Source organism: Rhinatrema bivittatum, chromosome 2, assembly GCF_901001135.1.
Source record: "Rhinatrema bivittatum chromosome 2, aRhiBiv1.1, whole genome shotgun sequence".
NCBI classification, from domain to species: domain Eukaryota; kingdom Metazoa; phylum Chordata; class Amphibia; order Gymnophiona; family Rhinatrematidae; genus Rhinatrema; species Rhinatrema bivittatum.
This window is the reverse complement of record NC_042616.1, coordinates 455409453-455426135: the sequence shown is the minus strand read 5'-3', so window position 1 is coordinate 455426135 and position 16683 is coordinate 455409453. Positions and strand designations below refer to the sequence as shown.

The 16683-nt window shown below is 49.3% G+C and overlaps 1 protein-coding gene across 16 annotated transcripts in view; it reads left to right on the top strand.

The window, feature by feature from the left end:
• Window positions 1-16683, top strand: part of RBFOX2 (RNA binding fox-1 homolog 2) — a 932501-nt gene that overhangs the window by 570281 nt on the left and 345537 nt on the right. For all 16 annotated transcript variants that reach the window (XM_029590392.1, XM_029590393.1, XM_029590386.1 and 13 more), the window contains one exon: window positions 14013-14066. In XM_029590392.1, coding sequence (XP_029446252.1) covers window positions 14013-14066 — 54 coding nt within the window. The remainder of the gene's footprint in view (window positions 1-14012; window positions 14067-16683) is intronic.

Here is a 16683-nt window from a genome sequence, read left to right as displayed (position 1 = left end):
AAAGAAATCCAAAACAAGAAGTCTTACGTCTACAGACGAGCCCCTCTCTCCTGCGGTGATACCTACGGGTCCCTCCCCCAGTTGAGAATTCCTGAGGTGTTATCCGCGATCCCTCAGAGGTAAGCCTCGGTCCGGCAGCCGGGTACTGGCGTGGTCATAGCCCCCAAAATCGGACGTGGCTGAGAGGCAGAGGGTGCAACTTCGAGTGCGGCGATGAAGGTACTTCCCTCTCCCCCCCCCCGCAGCCAGAGACCGCCCGGAACGAGACCGAGAAACGCTGAGAAAAGGTAAGGTAGAAAATTTCCTACAAGTCTCCGGTCTCCGAGGCTCGAAGAGCCGCACAGATCACCAGCGGGCGTCAGTGCCACCGGCTTGATCAGCCTTTCCGGGCTAGACCCCGGTCCGATACGAGGGTCCGCCCATGTGGAGATCCTCCGAGGTGGTCACCATATTGCTCTTGTGGTTGCTGTCGCCATTTTCGCCTTATCACCGCCCTGTTCGCCGATTCGATCCGTGCGCACAAAATCTCTTGTATGCACACCTGCGTGCGCATGAGGGCGCCGGGCGCACAGCCACACGCTTTACTGTGCCGGGCGCATAAGTAAACCCCGTGCGCACAGCGGTGTGTCATCTTCTTGAGCGCGCATTCTACCTACACACACAAATTAGGCGCACCTGAAACATAGAAATGACGGCAGAAGAAGACCAAACGGCCCATCCAGTCTGCCCAGCAAGCTTTCGCACTTTTTTATTTCTCTCACAATCTTATCTGTTTCTCTTGGCTCTTAGTAACCTTTTTTATTCTATTTTCTTTCCACCCCCGCCATTAATGTAGAGAGCAGTGTTGGAACTGCATTTAAGTGAAGTAGCTTAATTAGTTAGGGGTATTAACCACCGCAATAAGCAAGCTACACCCGCACAACTAAGCCTGCCGGCATAGTCTTCAACGCACAAACCGGAGGCTTCTGCAATCCTACGCGCACAAGCCATGGCACCACCGGACAAGAAGCTCAAGGCTCAGGGCCTCTGCCCAGCATGCCACATTAGAGCTGCGCAGCACGAAGAGGCCACGGCCTTGTGTATATAGTGCGAGGAGACCCTGGGTGATCCAGCCCAAGGTCTTCCCCAGCCGGTACTGCAATCCGGATCCACCGACAATACATCGGACCTCGCTACCCCCAGCGGGAGCCTCCTTCAAACAGGGTTCCTCGGGGACGCAGCGCCTCTCAATTTAGACCCAGCATCTTTCTCCTGGGTAGAATTCTTCAAAGGCCTACATACCTTTGTCCATATGCAACCGGCACCCCCGATGACACAGCCTCCCCCAGAGGACCCTAACATCCCGGGACCCTTTAAACCCTGAGAAGTGCCTCGCCTGCCCAAAAGCCCCAGCATTGGGGACACGGACACCTCAGACGAGGATCAAGACTCCCTGGAGGAAGGGAGATATCCCTCCAGGAACGGAACCTTACCGAACCATGAGGCGGTTCTTCGCCAAAGACGAGCTTTCAGACCTCGTGGCGCACAGCTTGAAAGAGCTCGCTATCCCAGGCACAAGTGCCACAGGGGAACCTAAGACGAACCCCTTCCTAGAGGGACTCCGCCAAACCTCCCGCCATTTTCCTTTGCTACAAGCCGACCAACAGCTGATTGACCTGGAATGACAGTCTCCATTGGCCACGTTCAAAGGGGGGGGGGTGGACCCTGGCAGCCATGTATCCCCTGGACCCCACTGCCAAAGATCTCCTGGCATTCCCCAAAGTAGATGCCATGGTCTGTGCGGTCGCAAAGTGCACTACCATCCCAGTCGAGGGAGGAGCGGCACTCAAGGATGCCCAGGACAGACGTCTGGAATCCATCCTCAAACAGTTATTCGAGGTTTCAGCTATGTCACTACAGATCGCGGCCTGCTGTGCCTTGGTGACACGCACCTGCTTATCTAAGACCAGGAATGCCACCACGCCCGTCAAGAAGCACTAGAACCAGCAGTATCATTCCTCACGGATGCAACCTCTGACCTGGTATGCACAGCGGCCAGGGGCATTTCGTCCGTTGTGGCAGCCAGAAGACAACTCTAGCTTCAAAGCTGGTCAGCTGACGCGACGTCCAAGACTAGACTCACAAGAATGCCCTTTAAGGGAACCCTCCTGTTTGGAAGCAAACTGGAGAAGTTAGCCAACAAATGGGGCGAATCCCCACTACAGAGGCTACCGGAGGACAAGAACAAGAGAAGCCAGTGCCCCTCTCCCCGAACATCTAAGGGCAGGGAATCACAGCGCTTCAAACCATACAAGAGTACATATCAAGCATCTCACCCCACAGGCAGGGGCCAGTCTTTTCGGAACAAGCACAACAAAAGGGGAGCCGGTTCTGGTCCAGGCCCCAGCCGCACCCCGCAATGAAAATCAGCTGGCCCATCCACAGGAAGAAGCCATATTGGGGAGGCTTGCCCTATTCTACCAAAGATGGGTTGAGATAACTTCGGACAAGTGGGTCCTAAACATTATTCGAGAGGGATATTATCTGGACTTCTACAACATCCCTCCAGACAAATTTGTGAAATCTCCCTGCCACAACCCCTCCAAGAGGACAGCAGTGGGAACCACGCTGACCAAATTGCTTTATCATTCCCAAGAAAGAGTGTACGTTCCGACTCATCCTGGACCTCAAGTCCGTCAACCGTCACCTGAGGGTCCCTCGCTTCCGCATGGAAACCCTGTGCTCGGTCATAAGGGTGATACAGCCTGGAGAATTTCTCACATCCGTGGATCTGTCAGAAGCCTACCTGTACATCCCGGTCCACCACGAGCATCGGCATTTTCTGAGCTTCATGATCCTGGACCACCACTACCAGTTCCGGGCACTACCCTTCGTGCTAGCCACGGTGCCCCGAACATTCACCAAAATCATGGTTGTAGTGACGGCGACGCTGAGAAAAGAAGGAATCCTCGTACACCCATATCTGGACGATTGGCTGATCAGGACAAAATCCCCAGAGGAAAGTCGTCAAGCGACCACCAGAGTCAAAACACTATTGGAGAACCTCGGGTGAGTGGTCAGCACGAACAAGAGCTGTCTGCAGCCCTCCCAATCTCTGGAATACCTGGGAGTCCAGTTCGACACCAGACAAGACAAGGTCATACTAACTCCTACAAGGAGAACAAAACTGATGAACCAATTGCAAAACCTGTTAAGCAGTCTTCGCCCCAAGGTGTGGGACTACCTCCAAGTCCTCGGCCTCATGTCATCCACACTGGAAGTGATCCCATGGGCAAGAGCTCACATGCGGCCCCTACAGCGGTCTCTACTGTCACAATGGAATCCTATGTCCCAGAACTACTCCGTCTGCCTCTGGCTCCCTGAGGAAGTTTGAACCCAGCTACAATGGTGGCTACAAGAAGATCATCTGAGCAAGGGAGAAAGGCTATCCCCGCCGACTTGGACCCTTCTCACCACAGATGCGAGCCTACAAGGGTGGGGAGCACACTGCCAGGAACTGACCGCCCAGGGACAATGGGACAAGGAAGAATTGGGATGGAACATCAACCGACTGGAAGCATGGGCAGTCAGACTAGCCTGCCTATGGTTCAGTCACAGACTCCTGGGTGAATAGGTCAGAGTCTTGTCGGACAACGCTACAACAGTGGCCTTCATCAACCGCCAGGGAGGAACCAGGAACCAACAGGTGTCCCGGGAAATAGACCCCCTAATGGCATGGGAGGAATCAAACCGACGAGAGATCTCAGCCGCCCACATTATGGAAAAAGGCGTCACTGCAGACTACCTCAGCAGAGAAAGTCTAGACCCAGGGGAATGGAGGCTGTGGGCTGCAGCCTTCCAGTTGATAGTAAACTGCTGGGGAACGCTAGCCATGGACCTCCTGGCAACCTGGTCCAACACACAAGTTCCCAACTTCTTCAGTTGCAGACGGGAACCACAATCCCAAGGGATCGATGCCCTCGTCCAGGCCTGGCAACAGGAAATCCTGCTATACGCCTTCCCTCCGTGGCCACTACTGGGCAGAATCATCCGCAAGATAGAACACCACAGGGGACCAGTACTTCTAGTGGCCCTGGACTGGCCAAGAAGGCCATGGTATGTAGACATTACTGACAGGGAGTCCTCTCCCTCTACCTCCGCACAGGGATCTGCTCCAACAAGGCCCGATCCTCCACGAAGACCCAACTCTATTCTCTCTTATGGTCTTACCATTGAGAGGGCTTGCCTGAAGAAGAGCGGACACTCGGGGGCAGTGAATGACACCCTGCTCCGAGCACACAAGTTTTCCACATCTCTAACATACCTAAGGATATGGAAAATATTTGAAGCCTGGTGTGAAGACCGCGGCATCCTCCCGAGGACAGTCAAAATCCCCACGATTCTGGAATTGCTGCAGAACGGCTTATAGAAGGGTTGTGTCTCAACTCCATCAAGGTGCAGGTGGCTGCGTTGGATGCTACAGAGCCAAGATGGAGTGCGGCAGCCTAGCCTCTCACCCGGCCGTCTCCCACTTCCTGAAAGGGGTCAAACAGATCCAACCACCCCTAAAGTGGCCGGTACCTCTATGGAATCTCAATCTAGTCCTAGACTTCCTAGCGGGAACTTCCTTCAGACCCATCCGTGGTCTGACCCTCCGACTGCTAACATTGAAGACTGCATTTCTAGTGGCAGTCTGTTCGGCCTGTCGCATCTCCGAGCTTCAAGAAAGGTCCTGTCGAGAACCGTTCCTCAGGTTCACAACGGGATCCATACAGCTACGCACGGTCCCCTCTTTCCTCCCCAAAGTGGTTTCTCGCTTCCAACTAAACCAAACCATCTCGCTGCCATCACTAGACGAGCATAAGGACTCGGAAGAATCTCGCCACTTTAATGTCGGCAGACTCCTAGTCCGATACCTGGAAAGGACGGAATCCGTACGAAAGACGGACCACCTATTCGTCCTTCACAGCGGGAAGAAACAAGGGGAAGCGGCCTCGCGGCCAACCATAGCCCGCTGGATCAAAGAAGTATTCAAGGCGGCCTACGTAGAGGCAGGCAAGCCTCCACCTCTACAAGTCAAGGCCCATTCCACTAGAGCCCAGGCAGTGTCCTGGGCTGAAACCAAGTGGATGTCACCCGCTGAGATCTGTCGGGCGGCGACATGGTCCTCCATCCACATCTTCTCTAGGTTCTACCGCCTGCATGTTCAGGCTCGGGAGGACACAGCATTCGCAAGGGCAGTAGTAAGTGGGCCACCGGCAGCCTCCCATCCGGTTCGGGAGTAGCTTTTGTACATCCCATTGTTCTTGAGTCCGTCTGCTTCATGCTAGGAAATGGAGAAATTACTTACCTGATAATTTCATTTTCCTTAATGTAGACAGATGGACTCAGCATCCCGCCCACAGCTGCTGAAAATCACGGAAACCTCGGGGGCAATCCCTGAGAGCAAGACAAACACGGGTAAGCTAAGCTTCCCTCTATTTAGGACACCCATACCTACCGGGTGTCGGCGTTTCTCAGTTGAGTGCACTGGCAATCTCCAGCTATAACCACATCAACCAGTTCAAGTTAATCAAGTTAACCAAGTTATGCAAGTTAATCAAGTTATTCAGTCACACATATATCCACAATTGCTTTTCGAAGAGAATACTGAGGAGCATGGCGTCCTGCAGGGGTATATGTACTAGGGCTGACATCAGATTGAAATCTGATCCGTCTCCAACTGCTATCAAGAGCACACTATACCCATTGGTCCCGAGTCCATCTGTCTACACTAAGGAAAACGAAATAATCAGGTAAGTAATTTCTCCAACACGCCTCTGCACCCCCAGGAAAGGATCATCGCTCACTAGATGAATTTGCAAGGAAAACATTCCAATCAGCGATGTTATCAGTACGCATTCACCAGCATCAGTTTTATATCGTCCAATATCTGTTCGAGTGCGTGCAGGCGATTAAGGGTCAGCTATTTACATCAGAGCTCCCTGATCCAACCATATGCAAACCAATACTTGACACTTGCTCAGAACGGAGTATGAGGCCTTTGAAACCACAACTTGGTCCTCTGCAATGGACATTGCGGCACGCCGCTTGGCATGGCTGAGAGCAAGCGCGATCTGAGAGGACTTCCACGCCGAGCTCGCCAATTTGCCATGCAAAGGGGACAATTTATTTGGACCTCGGTTTCAAGAGACAGTATCAAATCTCAAGGAACAATCAGTCGTAGTGAAGTCGTTAAACCCCCCCCCCCCCCCAGCATACAGTGCACCAAGATGCTACTTCTCTGGAGGGCATAGACAAATGTATTCACGTAGACCCTTCAGACCCTACTCCTCCTATTGGATTCCCTCTTATCAGCCGCAACAATCGTTACAAACACCAACAACCTCAAAGAGGGAGGGAACGCCCGAGACCTAATTGAAACCAGAGCCTGCAGACTGCAACTCAGGCTAAACCCTCAGTCTTTTTAGAACTTCCTTCGCCATCACCACAGCTCAATCCACCAGGACGTCTCTCAGCATGTTTCACGGAATGGTAAAACCTAACCTCCGACCGTTGGGTTCTGGACATCATACAAAATGGATATCAACTTAATTTTCTGGAAAACCCCCACTCCTACATCTAACAGCAGGGCGTCCCAAACTCCATCAACCCCAATTAGCGACAGAAATAGCGTCGTTACTCCATCAACAGGCCATACAAACCATTCCCATGTAGGCCCGCAACAAGGGGTTCTATTCTCCATACTTCCTAATTCCCAAGAGGTCCGGTGGTCTACGTCCAATCCTAGACCTCCAGGAATTGAACAAGTATATAGTAAAGGAAAAATTCAAGATGGTATCCTTGAAATCAGTACTACCACTCTACCAGCCCAGTGACTGGATATGCTCCATAGACTTGAAGGATGCTTACACGCACATCCCTATCCACCCGTCCTCATGGCGTTACTTATCATTCCAATTCCAGAACAACCATTATCAATATACTGTTCTTCCCTTTGGCCTGTCGTCGGCCCCCCAGGGTTTTCACAAAATGCATGGCGGTGGTGATGGCATCCCTCTGGCAGCAGAGACTGAAGATATTTCCATACCTCGACAATTGGCTTCTGGTGGCATCTAATCCCTCTCTACTTTTAACGCACCTACACCAATTGACCGAGACTTTAGACCAATTGGGATTAGTCATCAACTTCCAAAGTCTATCTTAACCTCAACACAAATCCTACAGTTCATAGGAGCTCGATTGGTTACCACTCACAGCTGAGGCAGCTGAGCCTTCCTGCCGGAGGACAGGCAACTGGAGATGATTCGCCAGTTACGTTCCCTCAGAATGACGCAATGTCCTTCAGCTCATCAGATCCTTACGGTACTGGGTCACATGGCAGCAGCCATTTACACTGTTCCCAATACCAGATTGCATATGAGACGACTTCAATGGGGCTTAAAACGTCAATGGAATCAACACTCCCAACCACTACTGTTCAGAGTAACACTTACAGCTGAAATGTCAAAGGATATCACCTGGTGGCTCAACAACCTACTCTCACAAAGGGCGCCCCCTTCAACAATCTGCCACCCAACACAGTGCTTACAACCGATGCCTCGCTCAAGGGCTGAGGAGCACATTTAGACCATCTACAATCACAGTGTCTAAGGTCCCCACAAGAACAGAATCTTCAGATCAATCTACTGGAGCTCAGAACTATTCGCAATGCACTACAAGCTTTTCTCCCTCACCTTCAAGGTCAAAGTGTGATGATCTACACGGACAATCAGGTAGCAATGTTTTACATCAACAAACAAGGAGGGTCCGGTTCATGGTCCCTCTGCACCAGCACCAGCAACCCCTTAACCAACGCCAACTCCACTGGGTCACAATGTGTACCTCACTGCACCTGTACGACATACACTTCGTGTTTTAGGGCATGCCTGTACACACATCTAACGGTGACTGCTTCCTCCCTTTTCCTCTTGGGGTTTAAGCCCACCACCTGGGCAGCCTGGGCTGATATTAACGACTGATTGGTCCCTGTATCCAATAGGGCTTGAAATGGGTGCCCATTCACCTTCACCCTCTAAAGGTAGGGGTTGGAGGAAGGTGTCTCCCTCGCTGCTTCCTGCACTATAGAGTGAATATAGGCTGCTGTATGATGTGGGCAGTCCCGACGGAAGTGCCCTGTCTCGCTACAACCAAAGCACTTAAAGGGGGTCTGCTGACCGGATTGCCCTTGTACCCCTCCCCCTTCAGGTGGAGAATAGTGAGCCTTCCTTGGGCCTGGGGGCCTATCCCTAGGGCGAGCTTCCCTTTCCCAGTGTTTAGGGTTAGCCAATCCTGACCCCTTGTGTCTCATTATCTCTCGTGTAGCCAATGAGGCCGTGGTGGCTACCTCTGCCTCTAAAAATCTCTCCGAATTAAGGGCCGCTCTCGCCAATCCGCTGGCCCCTTGTTTGACCACTCAACTCCTCATGTCCGCGGGTAAAGAGACAGTATACTGCTCTAATAGAATAGTATCCAGTATCTCTGTCACTGTCTTGCCCTCTGGCTCTATCCAGTGATATGCTGGGTCCCGTTGATGCTGAGCCAGAGCCCTTGGGCGATCCGTGGGACTCAAACATCCTGGAATCGCCTCCTGTAGGCATCTTGCGTTACTCCCAGTCTGTCCAGGACCGCAGCCTTGACCGCTTCGTAGCTGAGGGCCTGCTCTGGAGCCAAAGCCCTGTAGGCAACCTGAGCCTCCCCCACCAGACAGGGGGCGAGCCTTGCGGTCCACTGTTCTCGAGGCCAGCCTGCTACCTTAGCCACCCACTCAAACATTACCAAAAACGCCTCAGGTTCATTCCCCGGTCTCAATGCTGCGTAAGTTTCCTCTGTTCTTCCATGAATTGTACTAGGGGTTACTGCTGTTGCTGGAGGTCCATTAGCTGCCGTACCATGAGTTGCATGCTCTCCTGTTGCCTTTGCAATTGGGCCACCAGCCATTTCATCATCTCTTCCGATGCCTTTTCTCTGGGGAGAGAAAAGAGAAACGGACCCCAAGTGCAGCTGTGGGACACACAAACACCCTTAACCCCTGGTGGACCCCCACTCACCCAAACCAGAGTGCCTGGCCGCTTACCAAACGATCCCTTTTTAATTTCGCCTTTTATAAAGGGCTTTCTCCTTCTCTTCTGTCTCCCACCTAGCGTCATACGCCCCCCACTCGAATCCTCCTGTGCTCTTCCCTGTGCACCCTTAACCTTAATAAAGTAGTGCCATGCGCATCAACTGGTCGTCCCCTGTAGTCCACCGATACTTCCACGGAGGCGAAGACCAGGATCCCACTTCTGACACTATTTGTAGCGAACCGCCAGTGGGGAACAGTCCTCTATTGCCGCTGCTCGGAGATTCTGACTTCCTCAGGTGGCTCCCCTCTGCATGACACAGCAGCCGGTTACTGTCCTCTGATGCAGTGGGCCTCCAAAGCACCCTCAAGGCTCAACCCCGAGCTTAAAAGCCCCTGCAGGAGGTCCAAACAAGCTCCTAGCCGAGTCAGCACAAAGGAAACTTGTAACTCAATGACTTATTTTCACAGTACATAAAGCCCAGACGCTGTCCCAGAGCTCTGTTCGTTGAAAAACACCCTTGCTTAGCTTTCTAGCCAGCAAAAACTGCCCTGCTCAGCAGTAGTACAACACTCCCCAACTCCCCTCCATTGTGCTGCAGGTTACTGTCTTCCCAGTCCTTCACAACAAAACACAAACCCAGCCTGACAGCAGGACCCACCAAAATGTAAGAGTAATCACCCACTTACTCAGTGTCCTTGTCAGAGTTAGTAGTTTCCCCTGCAGAGATCTCTACTTCCATGGCGTCCCCCTCCTTTGAGAAGACCGCTTTTCTTCTAGCTCTGACGTATCTCCAATGCCTTCCCCTTCAATAATCATGGGAACAGGTGTGTGCCTTCCCCGGGTGCTCTGCTCAGCTGTATAATCAAACCTCTCTGTTTCCCATTGGTTCGGCTCAGGCTCTAAAAACCTGGGAAATGTAGTCTTTCCCTGACTCACCGGCAACTTCTGCTGTCTAGGTCTGTTCCGGGCTCTCCCTGAGGTGATCCGGTTCGGGTTTTCTCCCCTGAGACAGCCTGCACCTCATCACACAAGAAATATCTCAGATTTGTGGTGGGAGACAGCCACCTCCAGTATTGCATTCTGCCTTTTGGGCTAGTGTCTGCCCCGCATGTCTTTACAAAATGCCTAGCCAAAGTGGGGATGCAAAAGTATCCCTTTAGACAGTTAGCTGGGCATAAGTGCATCTCATGCAAGAGCTGAGAAATCAATGCATTCGACTATTTGGTGTTGGGAGTTACTAGAGTTCATTGTGGACTACCTTAAGTCTCAGCTGAACCTGTTACCTCAATTGGAGTTGGTCAGAGTTCTGCTTGTCACAACTTAGGCAAGAACCTTCTTTCTTCAATAAAGGGCTACCACCATAATGTCCACAGCAAAACAAATGAGTATGCAGACATCAGCATGGCATGTGTTGAGGCTGTTGGGTTTCATGGCATCAATGGTACATGTCGTTCCTATGACACATCGACACATGAGAGCTCAGTGGACCTTAAGGTCTCTGTGACTGCAGGCCACCCAAGATTTATGAGATAGCATCCATGTCACACAACCACTCAGGGACTCCCTGTCCTGTTGTCAAGACAATTCCAATACGGTCAGAGAAATCTGCTTCCAAATTTTTCCAATCCAAATTGTCTTCACAATGGATGCATCCAACCTGAGCTGAGGAGCTCATGTAGAGAAGAGCTGCACCCAAGGCCTGTTGTCTGCCCAGGAAAAGTTCTATCAGATAAATGTCCTGCAGATTCAGACAATCTGGTATACTCTTAAAAGTTTTCAGAGATCAGTTATTCAACAGTTATGTCCAAATGGACAATCAAGTTACAATGTACCACATCAACAAGCAGGGGGATTTGGACTGTATTTCCTGTGTAGGAGGTCATCCAGGTGTAGGACTGGACCATGTCTCAGGATATGGTATTAAGGGCTTTGTACCTGTGGACATGGAGAATGTCCTGATGGACCTACTGAATCAGTCCTTGGAACTCCATAAGTGGTCCTCATTCGGGGAGGGGATGTGTGTAGCAAATCAGATTTTCCACCACTGAGGCACACTGGTGGTGGGATCTGTTAGTGTCTCCTTGAAACGGGAATATCCCACTCTTCTGTTCCAGAAAGAGGGCATGTGACAAACTAGCCTCGGGCGCCTTTGCCCTGAATTGGGACAGGGAACTTCTGAATGTGTAGCTTCTAATTCCACCACTAGCAAAAACTCTGTTGAAGCTCAAAGATGACAGGAAGGCTGTTTCTCATAGATCCTTTTGGCCAAGACAGATCTGGTTCCCAGTATTCCAGGAGATATCCATCATGGAAGCTAAGAGACTAGAGATTTCACCATCTCATCACTTAAGATCAGGGCAGGTTGTGCCATCCCAACATCAGGTCCCTATTGGTCATTGCTTGGATGTTGAGAATTTCTTTGCAACCCCTTGAATTATCTGATGACTTAATGCTCAATTGTCTCTTACCTGCCAGCTCCAGATGATGTGTTGTACCTCTAATGATTATTTATAGTATGTACCATCATTACTGATTTGTTTGTAGGTCCTGTCTTGTTTTATTATTATGCATGATTTTATGTACCCCACTGTGGGAGACTGAGCAGAGTTTCCCCGGCTGGAGACAGAATCTACACTGACTCCAGCCTTTCTGGTGTAGATAAAACTTTATTGAGCAACACACTATTTCAAAAGCCTTCTTACCTTCCGTAGTAGTCACTTCCATATATAGGGTTGTAGACTGCCTTGCTTCAGGTCGGTGTACCTTCATTCCCTTCTGATTTGGACAGGCTGCTTTACAGGAACTGCCTTCCTCCTGGAGGCATAGGGTCCTACTGAACCAGTGCTGGGCTTGCACTCTTAACCCAGTCCCAAATGGGTCCTGCTCTCTGGACTCTTCCCTGCCCCCACAGGGTCCCACCCATAGAACCTTCCCTGTCTATGGAATTAAAGTGTACCAGGCTTCTAGCCTAGTCCTGAAAATGCTTTCAAGGGGACACTAGGGGCGCTGCCTCGCACTCATCCCAAACGTTTGGAGGGCATGTGTAACAAAGCTTTAAAATTAATTACTAAATAAATAAATGATGTATCGCCTGTTCTTTTAGCTTCAAGAAAGGATGCCATTTAAAAATCCTACAAATTTAAGTGGAGAAGGTTTGCTGTGTGGTGTGAGCAAAAGGTCTAGATTTTTTCTCTGCTCAGTACAAAAAGTGCTTGATTACCGTCTACGTTTATCTGAGTCTGTTATCAAGACCAACTTCGTAAGGTTTTATCTTAGTGCAATTAGTGCCTACCATCATCATGTAAAAGGTAAGCCCATCTCTGTGCAGCCTTTAGTTGTCCGATTTATGCAGAGCCTGCTTTATTTCCTCCCACCGTGTCTTGGGACTCAGCATGTTTCTGTCCCAGCTAATAAAAGCTCCCTTTGAGTCACTGAACTTCTGTGATCTGAATACCTGATCTGGAAGGTCGTGTTTTTGGTGGTGGTCACTTAGGTGCTCAGAGTCAGTGAGCTCCAAGCTCTAATAACTTATCCACTTTATGCTAAATTTTATCATGATAGGGTGGTCTTACATACCCATACTAAGTTTCTGCCTAAGGTAATGTCAGAATTCTATTTTAACCAGTCTATCATCCTTCCAGCATTTTTTCCTACGCCACAAGTCCACCAAGGTGAACAAGCATTGTACAGTTTGGACCTCAAAAGAGCCTTGCCCTTCTAGCTGGAACAGACTGAATCCCATAAAAAATCCACCTAACTCTTTATTTCTTTTAACACAAACAATTTGGGGATTGCCATTGCCAAACAGGCTGTATCTAATTGGCTAGAAATTGCATCTCTTTCTGTTATGCCCAGGCAGGGCTGAATCTGGTGGGCTATGTCAAAGCTAACTGTATCCAAGCCATGGCAATATCCATGACTCACCTACAATTTGTCACATGCAGGAGATATGCAAAACTATGATGTGGAGTTCTTGTCATCCATTCACATCTCACTACTGTTTGAACAGGGATGAGGGACGTGACAATAGGTTTAGCCAGACTGTCCTGCAGAATTTGAGGTGTAGAACCAAACTTCTTTCCCTCCTAGGGCCCTTTGTTTTTGTTCCAGGCTGCCCCTCATAAGTTGAGTATAAAATGGAAAAATAAATTATTGCCAACAAAAATATTGTGTCCATTGGCACTTTTGTTCTTCCTCTTTTTTCACTGGAGGCAACAAGTATCTAAGGATTCCCCATGTATGAGACAGCAGGAAGTCAATCCACACAAATCCTGCCCACCTCCCCATAGAGTTGGTTTCTTTGATTTGTAATGCTAAAATACAAGACTGAAGGGACCCTGTATGGATCCGTGACATAATAGCATGCATAGGTATGCTCAGTGAGGCACAGTCAGAATTGTAGAAACTTTGACATTTCCGTGTCAGGCTCCATTGGATGATGTCACCCATGTGTAAGGACTGACATTCTGCTGTTCTGGAGAACACCTGTTAAAAGTAAGCAATTCTGTTTTATCATCAGTATATATAATAGGAAGTTCATTTGTGTATGTCGTTTATTTCAATGGCTATTAATGTGCATGTGTGGGTAGACACACACAGTGATACATGCAACCCACCCATCAACTATTCAACCATACTGGAGGGATTTTAAGACTTAAAGCAGGTGTGTGTCCTGTCCCGCTGGTAAGTCGGTAGCCGGAGACTGTAGCTGGCCCTGTGAGTCACTGGAGCAATATGCCTGCTATGGTGGTTGAAGAAGGCCAGAGGTTAGCTGGAATGTTGGCAGCCACTTCTGCAAGAGGGAGCTGGCCACAATTCACCACTTATATGTTCAACTAGGGAGGTCTTTTCTACTAATCTGAAATGTGTTGTTTATGTAAGAAAACATCATGTACCACTAAATATTTCTTTTTGTTTTCTTTTCACTAGCAATTTGGCAAAATCCTTGATGTGGAGATTATCTTCAATGAGCGTGGCTCCAAGGTAAGGTTCCTTTTTCATATGCAGTGTACATTTTTTTTTCCCCTGTGGGTTCTGGGTTGCTGCATGGAGGATGCATTAGTGCTAATCCTATCTGACAGAGATCACTTTACAGTGGGAAGATGGCTAACCATGTCTCAGGTGTTTGTACTTTGTTTAACCTTCCCTCTGATGGGCACTCTGTGAAGAAAATAAGGCCTTCTGGTTGCTAGCATGTGACTTCTCTATGCCTGGTGGGAGTCACCTATTTTTTTTTTTTTTTTACTTTACATAACATGTAAATGTTCATTTCCTTTCATGACATCAAAAGGCATTAAACTACAACTTGTCTGCCATTGAAAAAAGCAGTTGATGCTTTTATAATTATTAGAAAAATAGTTCTTTAAACACCTTTTTATTTCATTCTTTCCAATTGGGATGCTGGCTTCAAAGAAGCATTGACATAAATCAGTTGAGTACCCTGTTCTTGCGTCTCTCTCTCCCTTCCACCTATTTCTCTCCTCAGCAGTTCTTGTGATGTTTTCATACTAAAGGGACATTTTATAAGACTTTCCTTCCTGTTAGCATCGTAGCTGTCACCGCTGTTCTTTTTAAAAATTGAATAGAGTTCTGAGGAACTCCATGGGAGACAATCAGTGTAATCAGCATTCAGAGAAACTGATGTCATTTCAGGTGCTTGGCAAGAATAAGATAAAGCTATTGTTCAGGGGAAGGCAGGAAGGGGAAAGCAGGGTTAATAAAGGAAACCGTGGAATCCAAGAAGCTAAGACATAGAAACATAGAAATGACAGCAGAAAAGGACCAAATGGTCCATCCAGTCTGCCCAGTAAGCTTATGGTAGTATCTTCTGTGCCGTGTAGGTTACCCCATGCTTATCAGTTTCCCACACCGTAAAAGTCAGGGCCCTCGTTGATTGCTGTTTGAATCAAGTTCCCCATAACACCTTGCCATTGAAGCAGAGAGTAATGTTTGAGTTCCATCAAAGTATCAGGCTTATTAGTTTAGGGTAGTAAACGCTGCACTAGCAAGTTACCCCCATGCACTCCTTTCTTCATTTCCATCCTTTAGCCTTTAAGGATCTACAGTATTTAATCCCATGCCCTTTTGAATTCTTTCACTGTTTTGGTTTTCACCTTCTCTTCTGGAAGGGCATTCCAGATATCCACCACCCTCTCCATGAAGAAATATTTTCAGACGTTAGTTCTGCAACATCCTCCCTGGAGTTTCATTTTGTGACACCCTAGTTCTACTGATTTCTTTCCAATGGAAAAGGTTTGACATTTTGTACATCATTAAAACCTTTCAGGTATCTGAAGTTCCTGAACATACCCAGATCAGTCCAGACCATCGGGTTATGCATCCCTACCAGCAGATGGTGGCAGACAGCAAAACTTTGAGGCTCTGCCACGTAACTGAGAGTTTCATCTGCAGCCCTTCAGTATTTCTCTGCCGCCAGCAGATGGTAGAGGTGCATATGTGCAGTCCTGACAGATTTGATGTTCAGAGTCTGGGATCTTCTCCCCATGGTCGCTAGGTCCTGTTTATGGGACCAACCCTTGGATTGAGCTGGGTGAATGGGGGGGTTGGATACCCCTGATGGTGTTAGCCTGCTGCTTCCAGAGCCACAGATAGCCAGGAGACTATCTCCGGTCTTGATGTCCCTCCTGGTGATGGCTGCCGGTTCAGGAAAGTATCCTGTTAAAAGTCTTTGTTTTTCTTTCTGGTTTTGCATTGTTTAAAAAAAAATAAAGGAGCTTGAATCTAACTTAATTTCTGACCGCAGCAGCTGTACTGGCGTAGTCGGTCTGCAATGCAGTGCTGGTGCTGGACGGGCCATGAAGGTAACGGCCTGAGTGTGAGGAGTGGGAGACTTGTGGTTCTCAGCGGGAGAGCAGGCTTTTCGCTCGGGGGTGGGAATCGGTAGTGCTGCAACGCATTGAGGCAGTATGAGGCGCACGTGCCATTTTTGTTTTTTTTCCTGGCCCTGCTCTGCCTTTCCCGCACATCGGTGGCGCTAGCACAGCCAACTCGGGAGGCTTGTAGTGCAGCCCAATTCTCCAGCAGGCTTCCCAGGTCTAAAATAAAAAAAAATAAAGAAACCTCAGTGGAAATGACTGAGACACCGCTTGTAGAGGCTTGTAAAGCCTGCGGCACGTGGTCAGCCCTCCTGAATTTCCTCTCTCTCTCTCTCTGCACAAGCTGTGCGCGGGGAGGGGGGGGCCTTCCATGAAAGAGAAGAGGAAGAAGAGCTCTTTTTGCCCAGAGGAGGCTGGGGCTGCCTCCAGGAGTTGGTCCCTGGGGGGTTTTCCAACGGAAGGAGACTGTCCCTCCTTTCTCCCGCTGTGCGGGAACCATGGCAATAGGAGGATGCAGATTCTTTGGACAATGATCTTCCGGGATCTGCTTTTCCCTCCTTGGGTTTTTCTCCGGAGTTTGTCCTCCTTATGCATGATGATGCCTTCCCGGCTAGGAAGTCATTTAAAAGAAAATCCAAGTATAAGCCCGGGAGTCCCTCGAAGAGGCTCCGGAGGGCTCCTCTAGATCGTTGGTTAACCAAAGGGGTCCCAACCTGTCCAGGTGGATGTGGACCCGGTGGATTCGGATGATCCGCAGGGGGATG